At 45.7% G+C, this 22,620-nt stretch overlaps 1 protein-coding gene across 2 annotated transcripts in view; it reads left to right on the forward strand.

Annotated features, from left to right (window-relative positions):
* Etv5 (ETS variant transcription factor 5) overlaps nt 1–22,620 on the forward strand; it is a 63,418-nt gene that overhangs the window by 25,451 nt on the left and 15,347 nt on the right. For both annotated transcript variants that reach the window (XM_028875225.2, XM_028875226.2), the window contains 4 exons: nt 3,206–3,335; nt 4,238–4,525; nt 14,471–14,730; nt 17,220–17,276. In XM_028875225.2, the coding sequence (XP_028731058.1) occupies nt 3,206–3,335; nt 4,238–4,525; nt 14,471–14,730; nt 17,220–17,276 (735 nt within the window). The remainder of the gene's footprint in view (nt 1–3,205; nt 3,336–4,237; nt 4,526–14,470; nt 14,731–17,219; nt 17,277–22,620) is intronic.

Raw genomic sequence — 22,620 nt, forward strand, 5'->3', positions numbered from 1 at the left:
CTCCTGTTTGGAGCTCCTGACTTAAGTGTACTCTTCCCTGACTGGCACTTGCCAAGAGAAGACTCGTACCCACAGCCCTCGCCCGGCAGAACTGTGGGGAGTTGAACGTTCCTCTCATTGCTCTCAGGCCTCACCAGCTGTGCTGTCAACATAGATTGGTGAAGCTCAACATTGTGTCTCTGCCCCGCCTTTTCTCTCAAGATGATTGATACGGGGTCGGGGTGGGGTCTTTACGGCTGAATTGTACCTAGAATCAAAGAGTAAATGTGGACCCCGCCTTTGGCATTAAAAGCTGGTTGGTAATATAATCGATTTATAATTTATTGTAATGAGGGGATGGTTTGGGGTTATTTTTTTGAGAGGTTTTACCACATACCCAGTCTGGCCACCAACTTCTGGTCTTCCCGCCTCCCACGTACTGGGATTGTAGGAGTAGACCACTATGCCTGGCTAGCCTGGCTGTTCATCCCAATGTCATGATCGTTCCCTGTGTCCATCACATGCGAGCCTGGCGGTAGAAGACACTGACAGGTGGTACAGCAAACGTCTAGATTCCCTCCTGAAATGGATTGCGCTTTTCCTGAAATCATAATGAAGTTCTCTCTGGGAGGTTTTGGGTTGCATTCTACAGTTTGCGTTGTCAGGAAAACTGGTAATTTTAATAATAATATTGTAAAAATGAAGATATTTCTAAAACTTGAAATGAGAAAATTTAACATTGCCATAATCACTTACTTTCTAAATTTAGATAAAACTGATGATAAAATGACAATTTTTTAGACAAAGAAAAGTTAGACTTTTAAGGCTACACATAATTTTTCCTTAAATTGGAGTGTTGATACTATTCTGATTTTTTTTTTTTTTTAAACCAAAGCTTTGACAGCAGGAAAGTAATTTAAAAAGAAAAAAAAAGGCAGTGGCCAAGTGGCCATCCTGATGGCTACCAGAGTTTCTCATTTATTAACAAAACACAAACACAGAGAAGCTTAGCTACTTTTTGTGACTTGAGATCTGAAAACATTTGATGACAATTGACTCTCGGCTGCCATGATGTCACCATCAAAAACCCATGACAGAGACTCTAATATTAGACTTCTAAATATAATCCGTTAGTTCTCAACTTATTTCATGGATTCAGGAAAACACAGTTGGTGTTATATAAGAAAGGAATTATGAAAATCGGTCTTCTCCAGCCTGTTGTTGGCAAGACAGCCTTTTTCTTTTCTTAATATATTGTGTGTGGGGTGTGGGGGGGAATGTACACACATGGATGGGGGTGGATGGGGGTGCATACATGTGTGGGTGTGAATGCATGTGTGTGCCTGTCCATACACAACAGCATTTTTGTGGAGGTCTGAGGGCAGCTTTCAGAGGTCAGTTCTCTCTGTCCTTCATAGGTTCTAGGGGTCGGATTCAGGTTGTTGGATTTAACGTTATAAGAGAAACTGGTTGTCTCAGTCTTAGTAGATAGAAAAGGATAATTATGTAGCTAATTCTGTCTAGTATAATCACTAGAACTTAGCCAGACTCCTAGAAGTATTTTAGGAGCAAACATTGAGTCAAGGAAGGTTTTGGTGGGTCACCAGAACACTGACTGTGGTTAGTTCTTCATGAGCCTTGGTTAAGTAGTCCTCGGAGAAATGTGACCTCATCCTGCACCTAGGTAGCTAGGCAGAGGGTAGCCATTTTAAATCCTCTCTGGAAGGGACAGCCCTTGTGGTACAGTATCTTTGTTAGGGTTTGTCCTTTGGGGTTCCTCTCAGAATCCTATGTGGAATCTCTAGTAGTCTTACAAACACAGCCCTAGCCACATGTACTTACTTCGTGAATTCAGGAGAAGCTGTTGACATTATCTTGGGCCATCTTCTGTCGCTGTAACAGAATAACCCAGACTGGGTAATTTATTAAGAATACATAAATATATTGCATAACTATACGTATATGCATGTATGTAGTCTATGAAGTTTATTTTGGTTATGGTTTTGGAAATTGAGAAGTATTTGGTGAAGCCTTCATGCAAAACATGGGAAGAGACCAGACTTGGAAGCTAGGCACACTGGAAGGAGAGCTCCTGTGGTTGCTAATTCAGCCCTTGGAGAACATCCTTCCCTCATTCCTCCTTCTACGTGGAACTCTCATGGTCCAGACACAGCCCTTCATGGCCATTACATTGGGAAACAGACTTCAGTAGGAATTTCAGAGGGGCCAGAACAAGTCCAGACCATCACTGGGCCCATGTCCTGAAGCACTTAATGCAAACCAGCCCTTGATTGGTTGCTGGGAAAGGCTGGGAGCAGATACGGTGCGCACAAAGTCCTCCACAGACCTCAGGTTGTTAAGTCTTTCCCCGAGGGCTGCTCAGTTGTTTTATTCCTTAAAGTGTTTTGTAATTCCCCTAAACCTGAATGTGTCTTATTCAGAACTAATATTTAGAGTTACTTGAAAAAGACTTCAAAAAAATCGTATTTAATTTGAAAAGATGATTCTGAGTAAGAAATGTATTGCTGCCAGGTGGTGGTGGTGGTGGTGGTGGTGGTGGTGGTGGTGGTGGTGGTGGTGGTGGTGCACGCCTTTAATCCTAGGAGTCGAGAGGCAGAGGCAGGCGGATCTCTGGGTTTGAGGCCAGCCTGGTCTACGGAGTGAGATCCAGGACAGCCAGGGCTACACAGAGAGACCCCATCTCAGAGAAAGGAAGGGAGAAATGTATTGCTGCAGCCTTTGAGAGGCTGATGTGTAATGGCTGCCACCACAGTTTGTCTGTCTTCTCCTTTTGGGGGTAGAATTCTTGGGGTCCACCCTTGGTCCTCTGTTGCCACCTGTATTTTCTTCCTCATCACCGCTAGTATTTTTCAAGACTTCAGAAACTGGGAAACAAGACCCATGACTAAAGAGATAGGAGTGGGGGGTGTTGCTCATTAAGATGTCAGGCTGACTTTTCTTCTTGGGAGAAGTCTCCCTATGTATCCCAGGCTACGTATCCCAGGCTAGCCACCAACTCCCCCCAAGTGTCAAGACTGCACCTGTGTACCACCCTACCCTGCTGAGGAACTTGAATTGTTTTTTGACAAAAGGTTGCCTGTAGGTGTGGCAGTTTTCCTTGACCTTGAGGTCCAAGAACAATCAGCGCCGACCTCGGTTTGCAGAAAGAAGCCTGAGGTATTGACCGCGGTCTTGTCTTTCTCCCCTGTTCCTCTTCTGATTTCAGTGGTGCTTCACGCCCCGCCTCCCACCAAGATCAAGCGGGAGCTGCATAGCCCCTCCTCTGAGTTGTCATCCTGTAGCCACGAGCAGGCTCTTGGTGCTAACTATGGAGAAAAGTGCCTCTACAATTACTGGTAAGTGTTGGGGGTGGGGGAACGCAGGGTGGGGCTGGCTGGGGGGGTGGGGTGGGGTGGAGCTCAGAAAGGCTCTGGGAGTGAGTTCCAGGTATTATCTAGCATGCCCTGGGGCAGAGCCTGCCTGCCTTGCTGTGTGATCTAGGTGTAGTGGGTTCCACTGGGACCATTATATGCTATGCATGAAAGGCAGAACTTTCATTAAAATGTTGTGGCTCCATAGGGAACCAAGACCAGCTAGGGAAAGAGCCTGGAATACTGGGCCATTTGATCTGCGAGACAGGTAATATACGCTTCTTCCTGTCTATCATATGTTAATGTGAACTTTGAGCACCAAGGAAATAATCTTCAAATCAGAATAAACAAAAAAGCCCCCACACTTGTGCCCTTTACTTAAGAATATCCAGGCCCCAGGAATGAGGCTTTAATTTTAATCATTCTTTGCACTCAGAAGGTAAACACAGATCTGCCTGGGACCAGCGAAGGCTTGCTTAATTCAGGTGCTGTTACCTTCCACAAAGGTTTTGACCAATTTCTGGGAGCCCTGGAATATTTTGAAGAGGGGACCAGAGAAGGCCCATAATTTCCCAGCCTCACCCATCCACCCTGCACACGCGCACACACAGAGAATTCTTTTAGAAGGAGGGAAAAAAGGAAACCGGAAGCAGAAGCTAAAATTATCTTTGAGAAAAATCACTAGAAGTGTTAAACAAGTCCTTTGACGCAGAGTATCTGTCACATTTCAGAGGTACAAATATTCCCCCGGGGCTGGAGCAATTTAACTATGTTAATGATGTCATTTCCTGGCAACAATGGGCTGCACACTGCTGTTCTGCTGGACCTGGTTACCATGCAAATGCTTCGCTGCAGCTTAATGGATCCTTGTCTCTTTCTTTTCACAGTGCCTATGCTAGGAAGCCTCCCTCTGGGTTCAAGCCATTAACCCCTCCGACCACACCTTTGTCCCCCACCCATCAGAATTCCCTATTTCCCCCACCTCAGGCAACTCTGCCCACCTCAGCTCTTGCCCCTGGAGCCGGCCCAGTTCAAGGGGTGGGCCCGGCCCCCACCCCTCACTCACTTCCAGAACCCGGATCACAGCAACAAACATTTGCGGTCCCCCGGCCACCACATCAGCCCCTGCAAATGCCAAAGATGATTCCTGAAAGCCAGTATCCATCAGAACAGAGGTGGGTACTGCTCTGGACTTTCCTTGATTCCTTCTCTCATGGGCTCTTTTCCTCATCAGGAGAGAAGCGGTTAGTCGTGTTGGCGAGCTACCTATAAAGTTACCACACCACTGAGGCATCAGTGAAGCAAGGCTACTGATAGATACACTGTGGGTATGGGCTGGTTACCTGGGGTACTCAGAATGGTTTGTAGGATTGCAGCATCTTTGGGAAGCTTGTCCACCCACTTCCAGCCATGAAGACGGGTGACTTGTCCAGGATGCACAGTCAGTTGACCTCTCTGCCCACAAGTTTCTGGGCTCCTCAGGAGATAACTGCCTGTGAGAACTGAACTTTAGTTTATGCTCCTCTTAATTAAATTATTATCATTCTGTTTGCATCCTGGGAAAATTCTTAGTTACTGGAGGCATTATTATTCATCAGATTTTAGCACATTTCTGCAATAAAATGAACTAAGGATGTTAGTGATAACATCTGCTTTTGAGGTACAAATTTCTTGGTTTCCCTCTAGGTAGTTTTATATTTCTAACAGTTAAAGCATCAGGGGAAATTGTCTTAGAGTCCTTCATTCATCAACAGTAAAGGTAAAAAGGGAACCTGACTATCTAAGTTCATTGTCTGGCAGTGGTTCTCAAGCTTCCCAATGCTGTGACCCTTTAATACAGTTCCTTGTGTTGTGGTGACCCCCAACCATAAGATTGTTTTTGTTGTTACCTCATACTGTAATTGTGCTATTGTTATGAATCGTAATCTAAATATCGGGTCGTTTGACCACCCCCAAAGGGGTCATGATCCACAGGTTGAGAACTGCTGCTCTGTGGGAGTCCAGAAATTTGGCTGGTTGTAGACTTACTGTATGTCAGATGTTTTTCATCTATGTTGAATCATGAGATAACATGATAATGATTGATCAATGGTGTTACCAAGGCCTGCAAGATGGAGGCCACTATTCTTCATATCTACCACACTGTGGGGGCCTGGGCGCAGAGAAGGGAGGATGTAGATGGGGTCTTTTCCGAGCCTGGTTCACCCCAGTGTCTGTTTGGAGGATACTTGACCGAGTTATGGTTCCGTCCCACTTACTCTGACCTGTATGATACGGCCGGTTGACAGTCAGGCCAAGAGTCCCGAATACGCATTTGTGCTCTATAGGCCTCCAGGGGTGATCACCAATTTGGGGATGGGGTGAGATGCGTGATGGGGCAGACACACTGGTTCATGAACTTCTGTTGCCACAGAGAGCCCATCTGAGAGAGAGCTGCCGCCACCAGGCTTCGGCTGTCGTCATTTCATAACCTCGTTCTTTTTCATCTGGCAGTCTTCATATTCATAACCTCGTTCTTTTTCAAGAGAATTAGGGTTTTTATGGAAAACGGGTTTTTGGGTCAAAAGTAGGTGGGCTTTTGCCATTTTTATTTTACTGGTTTGGGCGTTGTGTTTTTAAACAGCGTCTCACTGGTTTCCTGCAGGAGTTATTAATGGGGCAGGGGGTGTCGTGAATCTTTTCGGGGTTTGAAATGCCTAGCAAGTGTAGGCAAAGGGAAATTGCCTTGTAAAATTGTTTGGTTAGCACGTTCAGCCCCCGTTTCTTCCCCTGAGCAATGTGAAAGCTGCTTCTATGCGTTGATCACAGAGCTGAGGGAGAAGTAGCTCGCCTGGCTCCCTGTGGTCTTGTCACAAAGGCTGACTGAGAAGCCCGAGTCTCCTGGCTGCCCACCCTCGAGAAAGAGGATTTAGATCCCTGGGATCTCTGACTGTCTGCCCTCAGGTCCAGAGGGAAAGCACATAGGTATTTCTTTTCCACGATGAGTCTTTTGGGAAGTGGCCTATCTGTCTTCAACTTCCTGCTTTTCACCCTTTGCCTGTAGTTGATGGTGGCTCTAAAACAAGTAGCCCTTGTCGTCGAGGTGACAGAGACTGGAGGACACTGGGGTGAAAGGTGAAGTGGTGTGTAGGCTTCTAAAGCAACGGAGTGAGAACAGTGCTGGAGTGCTCGCCCTCTCCCCCCCCCAGCGCGCTGCGGTCCTCGGGCTGAGGGTGTCTGGAGGCTCCAGGAGGGAGGAGGTGGAGATAAAATGCAGATTCTTGCCATGAAAGCACAGAGTTGGATTCTCAGATTCCCATGTGAAAAAACCGCAAGGAATGGTGGTCCTTGCTTGTCATCCTCCTGCTGGATGCAAGGACAAGCAGATCCCTCGCTAGCCAGCCAGTGTAGCCTGCTAGGTGAGGTCCAGGTCCAGTCAGATCCACTGCCTAGGGGGGGAAAAGGTGAACAGAACCCGAGGGACACGCCGAAGTTGACCTTCTGTGTCACCCATATTGTGTGTGTACATGTGCGTGCAGGCAGGCACACACACAGATTCCTTGCTCCACCCAAGACTGAGTTCATGGATCTTCAGCATGACTCTCATATGTTACCCTAACAGTTTGATACAGCATGAAGAATGCTCTCTCCTCTACCTCACCTCAGCCCAGCATGCCTTTGTTAAGTGTAGGTTTTTTGTTTGTTTGTTTGGTTTTTGGTTTTGTTTTGTTTTTTGTATACTAAAGGGAGCACAGCTCTGTGACCAAAGTAGAATTTTGTTGTTGCTGCTGCTGCTGTTTTAATTTTACAGTGAGAAAGCAAAGTATGACATGCCATTTGCTTTGCTTAGGATCCTTTTTGAGTTGCAAGAATCCACTGCAGACTGAGTGACCTCGATGAGATCATTTTGTCCTTGAACCTTGTTCCTCTCTTAAATGGCAGTCTTTGGAGTTCCTGCTTTATCTAGTCTAAGTCCATAGGACAAGATGTCTTTGTTTTGTTCCTGATATGCCTGATCTGTCCAGGTGATGAGTCTGTTCTTCTCTCTCCCTAAACGGCACCTTAATTGTCCCCAGTATGGTTGTTGATAGCGTTGGTCATTTGCCATGGTCATGCTTTAAACAACTAAAATATAATATAGTCAAAGTATATTCTGAATGTTTTGTATAACCTGCCTCTAGAGTTCTTCACAATTCAGTATTTTTAGAAGACAAATGCTGTATGTGAAAGCTGTGTCTTACATTGGTGGTTCCTCTCACATGGCGTGGGAGGGGATCATCGTGTATTTGGCGAGCACCAGCACATCTCCATTTGTGCTCCTTGAAGAAGTGTGGTTTTCTTCCAGCCAGACCAATTTTGATGGTTGTAAGTGCTGAGATGTAGAAGCTGTATTCTACCCACAGCGTGGCTGCATGTGGTTTTTGTCTTTCATTGTATCATATCTCATTGTATCTCAACTGGAAGAAAGCCTCACAATTTAACTGAAGAGATTTCACTGGGGGAAAAAAAATGCTACACCTAAGAATTTTGAGGTGCCATGCTATCTCCCGTACTTGACATCAAGAAAAAGGAAACTCAAGACAAAACTTAAGAAAATATTCCTATAGTAGGAAAAAAAACCAAAACTGCTTTTGAGTAGTGTGAAAGAGCATCCATATTACGGTGTTCAGTGACCATCTGTAGTACCTAGGCACCAGGAGGTCGGTCAGCCATGTTGGTTCTGCACAGCCATGTGGGTCAGTATCTTTTGAAAGAGCAATGTGCCAGCCTGCTGAGGGCAGTGTCCTGCTGTGTGAGCTGGGTAATCCAGGCCCAAAGCCTGGGCTGAGCTGTTTTCTCAAATTTTCATTTCATAGAAAACTATGGTGCTTGATAAATTAGAGGATTCACTTCCTCTTGGAGTCCATCCCTGACAGACTGCCATTCAGATCTCGTGTGGTTACAGGAAGGGGGTTGACTGAGTCACATGCGTAACAGCCTGGGGTGTAGACCGTGCGTGCCCTCGCCACATGTCCGCCTAATGGCACGTTATGTGTGGCAACATGGATTCACTTTGGTGACTCAAACCAAGTTTCTTGGATTGTGTTTTGTTTTGTTTTGGGGACAGGGCTTCTCTGTGTAGCCCTGGCTGTCCTGGAACTCACTGCCTGCCTCTACCTCTGGAGTGCTGGGATCAAAGGTGTCCGCCACCCGCCACCGCCAGGCATTGTTGTGTTGTGTTTCTTGGATTCTTAATGAGCCCTTCTTTGACAAACTGAGTAACTAACTTTCTCCTGACAGTTGAAGTCGAGGGCGTGCTGACTCTTACAGCGAGTTTCCAGCATTCCACTGTTGGTTGTATTTTTTTGTTGTTGTTGTTGTTACCTTTTGTCAAGGTAAAGGAAATTTCCTTCGGCCCCTCATGAAAAGTTAGTGTCTGTCAGTGTTGAAGTTTGTCAATGCTTCTGTCTCTGGTAAAATGATCCAATTATTTTTCTCCTTTAAAAATGTACATTACACTGATTTTATGAAACCATCCTTGCACTCTGTGACAAACCCAGTTTCTCTTACTTCTTTTTTTTTTACTTTTTTTTTAATGTTTGTATTTCTGTGCTTGTGTGACAGAGCATGTCTATGGAGGTCAGATGCCAACTTGCAAGGGTCAGTTGGCCCCTTGCGATGTGGGTTCCAGGGATCATCGACTCACCATGTCAGGTTGTTTCCAGCTCCTAACGGCTGAGCCCCTCCTGGCTCTGTAGTCGGCCGCCTGCAGTTGCTGAACTTGGCTTCTCAGGCGAGCTTAGGACCTGGGCATCTTAATTTGTGATTGAGAATAAGATGGTTTTCATTCTTATGGGGACTTCGTTAGGTTGAGCATCGAAGTTGTGCTTATCAAATGAATAGAGGATGTCTTTATATTTGGAATATTTCATGTAAAATATGAATTAGTATTTGAAGTTGTTTGAAGAATTTACTGGTAAACTTACTCTTGACATTCTTGTGGGAAATACTTAAATTTTACTTTTTAGAGTTTTGCTTTAAATTTCTATTTAGTTTAATCTAATGAAAAATTTTAAGATAATTTGCCCATTTATGTGTTTTAAAATTAATTGGCACAGAGTGGTCCATAATATCTTTTTAAAATGGGCTTATCAGGGTTGGGGATTTAGCTCAGTGGTAGAGCGCTTGCCTAGCAAGCACAAGGCCCTGGGTTCGATCCTCAGCTCAAAAGGGTGGGGGGCTTATCTGTCATTATCTTTTTTTGGGGGATTTTTGAAGTCTTGCTGACCTCTCAGGAAAAGCATCTATCCTCACAAGTCAAGTGTTGTCTATCTTACTTAGTTTCACTCTTTCTGGACTGTCTGGTTCTGTTTTCTGTAAATGTGCCCCCATGTAGACAGACGGCTACCTTAGTCCTAATTTTTTACACAAGCCCTCCTTTAGATATATTGCCTAAGTTATGTTTGTGGTGTTTTTGTCATTTGAAGTGTTTGCTATCATAGCTTTTAGTCTTAAACTTTCTTATAATTTTTTTCTTAGTTTCTAAAAATGGATTTTTTTGGAGTACGTCCAAGTGTGGTTTGTATTTAGATGTCACTAATACAGTGTTGAAAGCGGTTGTAGGAACAGCTTAGGTGAGGCAGGAGAGGCAGCTAAGAGCCCAGGTCCTGGTGTTCAACATCAGCTTTATAATTGCCTGCAACTCCTGCTCTGGGAGATCTGATGCCCTCTTACGGCCTTCAAGGGGACGGACACACACACACACACACACACACACACAGACAAAAAATACTAAAATATATCTTTAAAGAACAAAAACTGTACACCTGTAGCCCTGGAGTTATATAGACTGAGTTGAACCCCAATTCTGCTACTTGGGGGTGAGTCCGGCAGTGCTTCCCACGTCCTGCGATTCTACAGGCTGTATCTCCATGCCTGGCTGTTTTTTTACTTACCCCCCGCCACACACACACACACTTACTTTTCAAATTTAGTTTGTGGGGATGGGAAGTAGTTGTGGAGCCCCAAAGCCGACAGAGTCAGACCTCCTTCCACCGTGTGGGTCCTGGGGCGCACACTCAGATGGTCAGGCTTGGGAGATGTCTTGACCGCTGAGGCATCTCACTGGCTCTGCATTGTACTTTTTAAACATCACTTTTGCGCCAGTGAGATGTCACAACAGACAGATAGATCTGTGCCACACGGCCTGACAACCTGAGCTTGGATCCTTGGAAGCCATGTGAAAGGGGGAGGAGATTCTGTAGGTCCTGAAATTTATCCTCTGACCTCTGCTCCCACAACCCCACCCCATCGTACACACCCACAAAATAATAAATAATTTTTAAAAATATAACGTATTTCTGTAAACATACTTTTTACAAAAGTATTCTTTCCTAAAATGTGGCTACCACAGATGTGGAGACTTCAGTTGCTGTGTTTTTACAGTTTTTACAATGTGTCTGGCCATCGGAGTTATGCTTGGGTGTGGATACTGTCCCGGTTGATGCCCTTGAAGCATGCCGAGTCTGCTTCACTTTTCTTCCCAGGTAGGCATGAGTGAGTCACTCAAGAATAAAACCCAACATTCTGACTCAAAAGGGGACTGGATATCGTGGGCAACTCATGGGCCTTTCTTGGAGAGGCGTGTATGGCTATCACCTGACCCCATGAGGTCTTTGTGTTTGTATAGCTTGTGATTCTAGCTGGGAGACTGAAGGTCTCGTGTATCGAGAACTTAGCGTGCTCCGTCCGGTTACATGCATTATCTTATGTAATCTTTAAACAGGCCTCTGGGGCGGGTGTCCTGGTCATCCTTATTCTGCCGGTGTGAAAATGAAGGCGCAGAGCTCTTGCATAACTTTGCCTAAAGTCACGCGGGGAGCCGGTGGTAGAGACCGGCTTTCAGCTCAGCTTGTTCTGACCTCACAGCCAGGCTCACAGTTGCCTCTGCTGTTTCTCTGTTTTCCATCATGTTCTTTCAGCTGGTAACAGTGAGATGTAAGTGTGTGGTGTGGTTCCTGTTCAATCTTACCTATCATCGCGGAGATGACCTCTGAACTACCATTGTTTCACTGGCCAAGCAGAGACACTGAGTGCCCTGCGTTGAATCTGCACTTTTTCCCTTTTATTTCTGTTACCATTATGTTTACTCTGTGTGTCGGCAGCTGAGACCAAAAAGGAAATGCAGAAAAAGAATCTAACAGTTTTCATAACGTAAACCAAATGTTGGTGGTGTGGGCGTGCTCTCGAGAGGAAAGGCGCTATATAAATCTGACAAATAAATAAATAATTTGTCCTTTAAATAAACTGGCACTCAGAAGCCTTGCTTAGTAGTCTGCCTCCCTTTGCTCACTGAATGTGAGTTCGTCACCCGTGAGCCGCATTGGGGTCACGGGTGGGGTGGGAGGAAGAGAGACTGGTCCAATCCGGCTGCCGCTCCTTTGGGGCCGATCCCAACAGCATCTTGGTTGTGGCTGTTTTATGTGAACAACATGTTCTTAGATGCTTCAGAAAGATCGCCTCTGAGAGGGGGATGAGTTTCAGATGGAGGCCAGTGGGTAAAGTTCACAGGATATATTTTGAGGATGAGAACTGAATTACTTTATTAATCTCTGCAAATAGCAATTACAGCGGCCGGCTCTGAACCATTCCTTTTTTGGGGGGTATTTTGGTCTCGTGACCTCCCCCAGGAATCCTTTTCCACCACCCACCCCCACCCCCATTCTCAAAACATGCAATGCTGAGCAATGCTGGTGAAAACCTCTGACCTGATCTTTGAGATCTATCCAGGCCTTGGCTTCATGGATCCTAGGACTCGGCTCGGGGGGTGGGGAGGGAATAGTTGCTGGCTAGGGCTCATGGAAGCATCTTTTCCTAAGGAGGCCATCCCAGGCCGACTCTAGGGTTACATTCTGGAAGGCGAGGAGATGAGAACCAAGCGGAAGCGGGGCCATGGGTCCCGCCAGCTGCCGAGGCTCCGGTTACAGAACTGAGTGGTACGGGCCATCTTGGAGCCATCAAAGGAACTGACTTGTGCGGGTCACCTTTGAAGGTGCTAACATGGTAGCAGAGCGGCTGTCCCTGCTGCTGTTTCTCCCAAGTAACCCAAGGGGTTTGGGTAGCTAGTAAGAGAAAAGCCTCTACAACATCCTCGTGCTTTTCCAAAAGGCTCCCATTCAGGTTTTGAGCCCCTGGCTGATGCCTGTGTTTGAAATGTCAAGCCCAAGCCTTGAGTTGCAAACGTGTGCTTGTTTGGAGACCCCTGAAAGGTTTCCTTAAAGCTCAGGTGTCTGCTGGTGAAATCGTGCACCTTCCCGTACCGAACTTCACAGTGCTGGGGTGTGTTGAGAATGTGGGCCTGGCAAATGAGAGTGCCTTTGTGTCTGGGACAAGAGGATGTGCATGTGTTGTAACGTTGCTCAGAGATGATGTTATAATGTGGTGACTTTTAGGGTGCTTCTTGCGGAGGATGGTAAAAAACTGCCCCAGGAGCGGTTCGTGATGTACGCTGATCTCACGGTGTTATCTGTACCCAGATCTCTAAGGTGAAGGGTTTAAGTCCTGATGCCGCTGTAGAAATCTGTGAGCCACCTGTTGACACAGATTGATTAAAATCTAAGCCCAGTTGTTTGGTTAAATCTATTAGCAAGAACCATGTCTTTTGTTTTCTAACTCTTCGCGATTCTGACTGGAGTTGAGATGGAATCGCAAAGTAGTTTAGTTTACTGTGGTTTGCATTCCCCTGATGGCTGAGGGTGGCCAGCATCTAAAAAAACCTTCTTAGCCCACATGTTTCTTCTTCTAGCCCATGTTTTAACGTAATCATTTGTTTTCTTGGTGTTTACTTTTAGTTTAGTTTTTAGTTCTTTGTATATTCTAGATACTAATCCTCTGTCAGATGTAACCTAGCAAAGCCCCTCCCCCCACTCCCCACCACCCCCCACCCCCGTTTAGGTGGCCTCTTCAGTCATTAACAGCTTCCTGCAGTACAGAAACTTGTTTCATCCAGTCCTGTTTGATGGATGGTCTTGTTTCCTGGATGGTTTTAATCTTATTTAGGAAGTTCTTATCTAAGGCTGTATCTTTTTTTTTTTTTTTTTTGGTTTTTTGAGACAGGGTTTCTCTGTGTAGCTTTGTGCCTTTCCTGGGACTCACTTGGTAGCCCAGGCTGGCCTCAAACTCACAGAGATCCACCTGCCTCTGCCTCCCGAGTGCTGGGATTAAAGGCGTGCGCCACCACTGCCCGGCTAAGGCTGTATCTTAAAGTGTACTCCCTACTTTTTTCTTCTGGAAGTTTCAGAGCCTTTTTCCAACAAGGCCACACCTCCTAATCCTCTAAAGCCTTCAGGTAGTACCCCTCCCTGGAGACTAAGCATTCAAATCTATGAGCCTGTGGGGGCCATTCTCATTCAAACCACCATGCTGAAATGCTGACCTTCAGGTACTTTTTAAAAGCTATGGTGATACTCACCTGGTGCATATCAAAAGACTGGGAAGGCTGGGCAGGAGGATCTGAAGCCACATATTTACTTCATAGTATGAAATCTTTTGTCTATACGAAATTTACTTTAGAATGTAGTATAAAATGAAACCTAAACTTCCTTACGAATGTGAAATGCTTAATTTAACACGTAATAAAAGTATATGTTTGCAATTTAACAGGTAATAAAAAGTATTTTTTATTCAGTTCCTTTGATCTACCAAACCAGCTTTTCATTTCTTATATTGTAATTATGGTAGTTTTATGGTATGCATCCATACCAAGTAAGTCATTGGTTCTTTTCAAAATTAATTCATGGGCCAGTGAAATGGCTCCACCATTATTAAAGGTACTTGCTGTATAAGCCTGACATGACCTGACTTCAATCTTTGGAACCTATGTAAAGGTCGCAGGAGAGAAATGACTCCACAGAGCGATCCTCTGACCTTCACGTGTGTCCATGGCACATGTTCCCACCCACACACATACACACACACACATTAATAATATGTACCCACCCACCCACGTACACACATGCATTAATAACAAACATTTTTTTTGTCGTAGTTTTAGAAATTAATTCATCTTTTTAAACCAGATGTTGTGGCTAATCCCCCATGCTGAATCATACATAGTAAGTACTCATTTTGTATTAAACAATACAATTTTCTCCTTCTTCCAGATTTCAGCGGCAGCTGTCTGAACCCTGCCACCCCTTCCCTCCTCAGTCAGGAGTTCCTGGAGATAACCGCCCCGGCTACCACCGACAGATGTCAGAGCCTATTGTCCCCGCAGCTCCCCCACCCCTTCAGGGATTCAAGCAGGAGTACCATGACCCACTCTATGAACATGGGGTCCCTGGGATGCCTGGTCCCCCAGCACATGGGTTCCAGTCACCAATGGGAATCAAGCAGGAGCCCCGAGATTACTGCGCGGACTCAGGTTAGCATAAACCCATTGTATGGACGTCTGTATTCTCGCGTTCATCTGCCTGATCAGTGTTGAGAGTGCTGTCCGCAATCATTTGGGGAATCATTGTATAAGAATTGCCTTCAGGGGTTGGGGATGTAGCTCAGTATGTAGAACAGAATGTCCTGGATTCCATGCCCAGCACTGCCAAAAACAAACAAACAAAAAACTACCCTCAAAGAACTTAATGAATTAGTTAATGGTATCCAAAAATGTATAAAATACACCTCTGAGTCAAGGCTGAAGATTGCTGGGCCCACACTTGGGTGGTGCCCCACCCTTAAGTGCACTGGATACAAGGAACACAATTTGGATGTTTTAGTTTTGTGGCTTTGTTTTCAGTACAGCAGGACCCAATATAATAAGGAAAAGAGTTCGCCTCCCAGACACAGTTCTGTGACTGAAATAGTCGTTCTGAGAAGTGCCTGATACCCACAGATGTGCAGAGTCCTGGTTCAGATCCTCCTCTCTCACTACCTGCAGTGGGCTGGTGCTTATGCCCGCGGAGGCTCTTAGCTAACACAGGCAGAGGTGGAACCTGTGAGGGACCCTGCTGTTTGCCTGGCAGCTTCAGCCATGAAGAAGTTGAGACTGTTAGACCTTTTCCCTCTGTGTCTTGTGGGTCAGACCCTTTGAGACGCCAGAGGAAAGCAGGCCTGGAACCTGGCAGGCTGGAGGTGTAAGGACGCGTTTCCTGTCGTCACTGAAACGCTCCCTGTCTTTCCTTACAGTTAGGACCACAGTGACCCAGGAGTGGCTGGGTGGTCGGTGTTCTTCCTTTCTCTGTGGACTTTCTTAAGCCCCTTTGGAAGGATGGAGCAGTCTGAAGCTGAATGGCTCTTGTGGGTGGAGTGGGGTGTAGAATCTGCCCTTGGGTTTTGAGACAACACCATAGATTGTGCCATTTGGATAGAAACCAGTTTGGGGAATCTGAAAAGGTAGGCCAAGGGAGAAATTTACCACATTGTGATAGAAGAGTAACTGCTGATGACCCATACCAATTTTCACTGGAATATTTTTGAAGACTTGGAAATATTTTTCTCAGGAGAAGTCATAATGGTAACATTTTTTACTTTTAGGGTTAGCATTGACTTTTATATACATGTATATGTATAATTTATTTATTATATAGAATTATTGTATGATTAATAATATGATTTTTAGTTTAGTTTAGTTATACGTATGTATCAGTGTATGTGAGTGAGTGCCTCCAAAGACCAGAAGAGTGAGATCCTCCTGGAGCTGGAGTTACAGGGGGTTGTGAGCCTGATGCGGGTGTTGGGAATTGAAACTCGGGTCCTCTGGAAGAACAGTATGTGCTCTTAACCACTGAGCCATCTCTCCAGCCCCCCAGCATTGACATTTTAATCTATCTCAACCACCTTTGGTGATCCCATTCCCTTGCAGAAAGGCACTCCAGAAATGCTCCCACCAGAAGCCCGGCCCCGGGGTACATACACCCAGTTCACCCTCTCCTCCTGGGACCTGAGGAGGAGATGGCTAGAGTGTGGTTTAGTTTCAGCAGAACAGATCCAACATGGAGAAAACATGCCTGCCAGACTGCAGTACCCACCCTGCCAGTTCTCATCCTGGCTTCGGAGCTTTAGTACCCCTAATCCCTTTGGCCTTAAATACCCTCATCTCTGGCAACAGAATTGGATGTGACCATCAGTGGCCAAAGGAGCAGACTGAGAAAGATCTAAAGCGATCGTCTCCCCCCCTCCACCCCAAAGCCCTTTTGAAGGCCACTTTCTCATGTTACCGCTAGCCATCCCGCCAGACGCATTGTTAACTGCTTTCTAAAATGAGTGAGATCGGGACGAAGAAGCAGGGCTCTTCTTTCTCCTGTGACTGTGGATAAGAAGGGTCTTGCTTGCAGGTGGTGGGGTCTAGTGTTTACCATATTGTTTATTAGCGTGGTACCCATCCACAGAACAAGGCCCCAAAGACTGGCCTTTTGTCGTAGGTCGATCCTTAGTGGCTGTAATAAAACACTCATCAAAACACCTTGGTGGTGCAGGTGCAGGGCTGGGGTTGAGGGTCGGGTATTTGGCTGAGGGATTGCAGTCATCATCATTGAGGGTGCCAAGGCAAGAACTGCAGCAGAGACTGCAGAGGAGCGCTGCTTACAGGTGTGATTTCTTACCCCCATGGCTTGTTTAGTTTGCTTTCTTACACACTTCCCATAGTGGGCCAGGCCCTCCCGTATTAATCATTCATCAATAAAATGCCCCACAGGCCAATCTGATAGAGGCAGTTGATGTGTCAGGTCCCTCTTCCCAAGTACCTCTGATTGTTGTCAAGTTGTCAAAAACCAAAGCAGCACCATGACCTTGGAGGGCGAGGTTTAGGGGCGTCGCTGCCCAGCATCTCCCCTGCTGTTCTGCAGGAATGGTTAAGAATGTGTGCATCTGTAAGAATGTGTGCATCTGTAAGTGCGTGCATCTCTGCTTCCCTTTCAGAAGTGCCTAACTGCCAGTCCTACATGAGAGGAGGGTATTTCTCCAGCAACCATGAAGGTAAGGGGCCAGGAGCTCACTTTTGCCCTTTGAAAATTAGTTTGTTTGGGGGCAGGGGCTGTATTCACCACAGCACACGTGGAAGTTGGAGGATTTCCTCTTCCTCTTCTTCCTCTTTTTCTAAAGAGTTTTTTGGTAATGCATATGCTTAACTTAAAATTACCCTGTTTCTAAACTGAGCTTTGAGGTCAGGGGTTCGGCCTTCCGTAGCTCATGAGGACAAGAGCTAAGTAATAGTAATCATCGGTTCCTTTGCACATAGGCTTTCAGCCAGCAGCCGGCTAAGCACTGAGGCGGTCATCGTTTATAAATGGCAATGGCCCTAACTTTGCTGAGTCCCTAGGACACTGAAGAAAAGGGGAACTTGGTGTCTATGTTTCCAGCTGTGTCAGCCTAAACTGGGCCCTCAGGGCTTAGGTCAGGAAGTTTTACATGGGTCCAGGGGCATCTTGGGAAAGAATTTTAGGACGAGTTTCTGGTTTTCACCTAGTTTGGGTGGGTAGCGCATTGTTGTAAGGATTATGTAATGGGCGATTGCTGAGTTTAATACGAGAGGGAAATCGCAGGAGTTTCTTCACTGGCCTTGAGAGAGCTGGAGAGGAGGAGAGCTGGCATCTGATAGAAGGAGGGGGTGGAGATAGGAAGGTTGCTAAGACTATGCAGAGGTTTACTGCGTGCAAAACATTACAGGACGCAGCAGAGATGTTTTCCAGTTGGATCAACTAAGGACGGCTATGAGAAAAAAAAATTATGATTTGCCCACAAGCATGAACTGATGTCTTGATGTTTATTGAATGAATGTACATAAAGGTTTAGGGATAGAGGGAAGACTCCGTGTATAAAGTACTTGCTGCCCAAGAATGAGCCTCTGACTTGAGATTCCTAGGACCCATGGAAAAAGCTAGGCATGGCAGTGCCTGCCTGAACCCAGCACTGGGAGGAAACAGAAAGATCTGGGACTTGCTAGGTCGCCAGTCTAGCCAGTTGGTGAACTCTGAGTGTGAGACCTTGTCTCAAAAAATAAGGTGAAGACAGAAGAAAATACCTGATACTGACCTGACTTCCACATGTACTCACACGGTTTTATACAACCATATACACAAAATAAGAGTGCTGTGTGCTGTCTATTCAGGTTCTTGTGCACACACACAGTCCCTTTAGAATCGACTAATTGATCAGATGGCTGAGATACTTAGAATTAGGAGCAAGAGCGATGGGCAGAGTTGGGCCTGTGGCCTTATCTTTCATGACATTAACCTAACTGGACTAATAGTAATTTAAATCAACCAACATGCCTAGCTGGTAGAGTGCCTGCCTGCCCAATCAAGGAACTCAGCACCACACATAACCAGGCACGGAGGCACACATGCCTATAATCTCAACACCCGGCAGGCAGAGGCAGGAGGAAGGATCAGAAGTTCAAGGCCATCCTTGGCTAAAACAGTAAGGGTTAGCAATATGGCTCAGAGGTTAGAGATGCTGCCAATCCTTCCGACATGAGTTTGATCATCAGGATCCACGTGGTGGAAGAAGTGACTCCTACAGATTTTCCTCTGACCTTCAATGCAGCTCACTGTATGCCCTCTAATGTAATGAATAGATTTCTTAAAAAAAATTCAAAGATGTTCTCCAGCGTGTAGTCTCAAGGAAACGGTCAGAATGGAGCTGGAATCCTAGAGAACCTTTCTTTGCTTTTGTGTTACTTTTTGTTCACAGTGCAAACCTTCATAGCTTCGTCTTTCTGTAAGCAATAAATACGGATTACACACAGCTTAGAGATTATAGACAGACACCAATATAAAAATCAGATTTCACTGTCCAAAGGGAGTCGCGAACTTGCTTGTCTGTGCATACATCTGTACAGAATTTGTACAGATCATACCAGGATTCCTTTTGTCCAGTCTTTCAGCAGGAGTCATTAATTCACTGCATGTTTACTATGCTCCAAACCCTGTCCTAAGCTCTTGACTCACGTTCAAGGTGTTGAATCATCCTGCCCTCCTGTAAGATAGATGTTATTAGCCATTGAGGCTCCAAGAGGTCAGAGGATTTGCTATTGGAAGGTAGACCCAAAATTCTGAGACAAGCCCCCAAGGGCCCAGAAACCAGCCTTCATCTCTCCACATGTCTGTCCAGTGTGATCACCCAGATCCCCCATTTCTCAATAGCTTCTTCCGTAGTGGCTGCATAGTACTTAATGTGTGGGGACGCATTTGGCTAGGATCTTCTTGCTAAATTTTAAATATTCACAGATACCTCACAAAATAATTATAAGTGGTCATTCATTTAATTAGAGCTTTCCATGTTTCCTTGATTACTTCTTGAAGCTAAATTCCTGAACCTTCTGGGTTAAAGGGATAGGACATTTTGGGGGTGCCTACTGCCAGGTTTCTTGAAGGCCAGCATTTTGTTATCTGTTTTCATTCAGCCTGCAGTTGACAACTTTTAAGTCTTAAGGACTTGTTTGAAGAAGTAATTGGATGGGAATCCAGAGGAGAGGTGGGACACAGTGTGGGAGGAAGGTAATCGAACTGTCAGAGCTGCGGGGAACATTTGCAGAATGCCCAGCTCCTGCGTGAATGGATGACCATGGCAGATCAGTCAGTCCATGTGATGGGAAGGAGCCCTGTGGGGTCTGAGAGGCCTTGAGGGTGTGCAGTGGGCTAGAAGTTACTCTTCTAGGCAGTTTGGTAGGTCAAGACCTCGTTTCCAAACACTGGGATAGGGAAGAACTTTTCTGTAGAGTAGGTCCCTGGAAGTATGTTTCATTTTCTGTTAAACACATCTGTCCACATATATTAGAGCTCTCTGACTCCCCCAAACCGATGGCACCAACTTCTCTTGAAACTTGGTTGGACAAATTCTCAAGAGCTGATGTTTTAATTAAGGTGTCCATTGCTGCAGCAAAACACCATGACCAAAAAGCAAGTTGAGGAGGAAAGGGTTCATTTGGCTTACACTTTTACATCACTCTTCATCACTGGAGGAATTCAAGACAGGAATTCCAACAGGGCAAGATCCTGGAGGCAAGAGCTGATGCAGAGGCCATGGAGGAGTGCTGCTTACTAGCTTGCTTCCCGTGGCTTGCTCAGCCTGCTTTCTTATAGAACCCAGGACCACCAGCCCAATAATGGTACCACCCACCATGGGTTGGGCCCTCTTCCATTGATCACTAAAGGAGAAAATGCCTTATGGTGGGATCTTATGGAGGCATTTCCTCAACTGAGACTCCTTCCTCTGATGACTAGCTTGCGTCAAGTTGACACGCAAAACCACCCAGTACAGCTACTGAATCAAAAGTCCCAACACGGAGCCCAGAAGTCTCTCTTTTCAAGTTTGAAAACCACACTCAACCTCAGCTGTACCTAAGACTCACCTGAAGGGGTTTTGAAATTGAAGTTTTGATGTGAATGTAGCTTTACCCTAAGTGGTGAGACCCTCAAATTCCAGCCTCACGTACCTGAGCCTGTGAACCCCCTTCTGTAGCATTTTAGATACTCAGGAAGCATTGGTTGTTTCTTACAAGTGACTATAGTTGCAGCTGAGTGGTGGTGGCGCACACCTTTAACCCCAGTACTCAGGAGGCAGAGGCAGGGGGAGTTCTGAGTTCAAGGCCAGCCTGGTCTACACAGTATGTTCCAGGACAGCCAGGGCTACACAGAGAAATCCTGTCTGGAAAAACAAACAAAAGCAAGTGACTAGTTGGCTAGAGTGGTTTCTTGGCTAGATGGCTCCCCCCTGGCTAGGCAAGACCAGTGCTGCTCTCCTGCTGTGCACCCTGTGATAATCTCAGTGAATGTCCAGACTTGAGCAGACACAGCTGTGCAGGGCTGCTTCCAGACTCCTCGCTGTTTCTACAGAGGCAGTTGATGTCTGCAGCAAGCACATGTTGGAAGGAACAGGGAAGAGAGGGAGGCAAACATTTTGTATAATTACAACATTTAGCAAAGAGCATGCTCTTAAGGGAAATATTTTTAGTAAGATTTTGGGTTGCTTACTACACACAGAACCATCTTGTGAAGCCACCTCCGCCCTCCACCCTCTAGCCCTATTCCTTTGCCCAATTGACCGCACACACTGGAAAAAGTAAATTTCAAAAAAAGCCAGTGTGTTAAACTGCTCTAAATTATCTGGGCCCGATTTTTTTTCTATCCTTCCTTTATAATCTTGACCACAGATGCCTAGGAAACAGTTATCAAAACAAGCATTTCTGATTGGCATCTCTGATTGCTAAGATAGCTGTCCTGCCTCGGGTACTCACCTGGAATCCTCGTGTGATATTTTGAGCCTTTCATTTCCACTGCCTGTCAAGCAGGTTCTTCCTTCCGGTGCCTTTATTTGAGTGGTTCTGGCCACAACTGAAGGAACTGCAGATGCAAACTTAACTGGCTTTATCACTCAAACCAGAAACATCTTCCAGGTGTCTTAGAGGGCCTTGTGTGGCAATAACTGGAAACCACAAAATGTTCCCAAATGATGTTCCTTATAAGCTTTTAAAAACCAAAACAAGAATTTATTCTTGCGGGGTTGTGGATGAGTGATCTTTCCCTTAGAGGACAGCGCAGCACGTTTGACAGATGTGTAAACTTTCAAGCGGTTTGCTTACAATGACTTTATAACGAGACCATTTAAACAGCACTGGAATATCAAAACACATAGGGAAGGTGGGAAATATATCACCTCCTGGCAGCTAAAGGGGAAAAAGCATGACGCATGAGAAATTACGTCTTGCTGATAATGTGAAGTACAGCAGCTTGTCATAAAAGTCAGTTTGCCAGGTGTTAGGCACTTGGGAGGTGAGGGTTCCAGGAAGATCGGGAGTCTGAGGTCATCCTCGGCTACATGGCAAGTTCAGGGTAGACCTATGCTACGTGAGACCATGCCTTAAAGGAAAGCATGTCAACATTTTTTGCTTAAATTGTCAGGAGATCTTGTACTTCAAAATTGATGGAACACTTAACTGTAGGCAAGGCGCTGTGAGAACACTAAGATGCATAGGACAGGACCCTTATCCTTGAGAATATCAGGCTCCATGTAGGGGGTGTCGAGCTGACAGTTCTCATACTGTCATTCAGGGTTGGTTGTTGTTTGTGTGCTTGTTTGTTTTTGAGGCAGAGTCTCACTATTACCCCTCTGTAGACCAGGCTGCCTGGAACTCAAAGGGATTCACCTGCCTCTGCCTTCAGAGTGCTGGGGTGGAAGGCATGAGCCACCACACCTGACACAGCATCATACAGTTTCTTAACAGTGCTTGTCACAATACTTACTCTGTTGTAAAGACAGAGCAGTGGCTGGTAGAACAGACAGCACAGTAACTATTCATTCCTCATAACAGTACCAGCGA

This window comes from Peromyscus leucopus, chromosome 12 (genome assembly GCF_004664715.2).
Source record: "Peromyscus leucopus breed LL Stock chromosome 12, UCI_PerLeu_2.1, whole genome shotgun sequence".
In the NCBI taxonomy this organism is placed as follows: Eukaryota; Metazoa; Chordata; class Mammalia; order Rodentia; family Cricetidae; genus Peromyscus; species Peromyscus leucopus.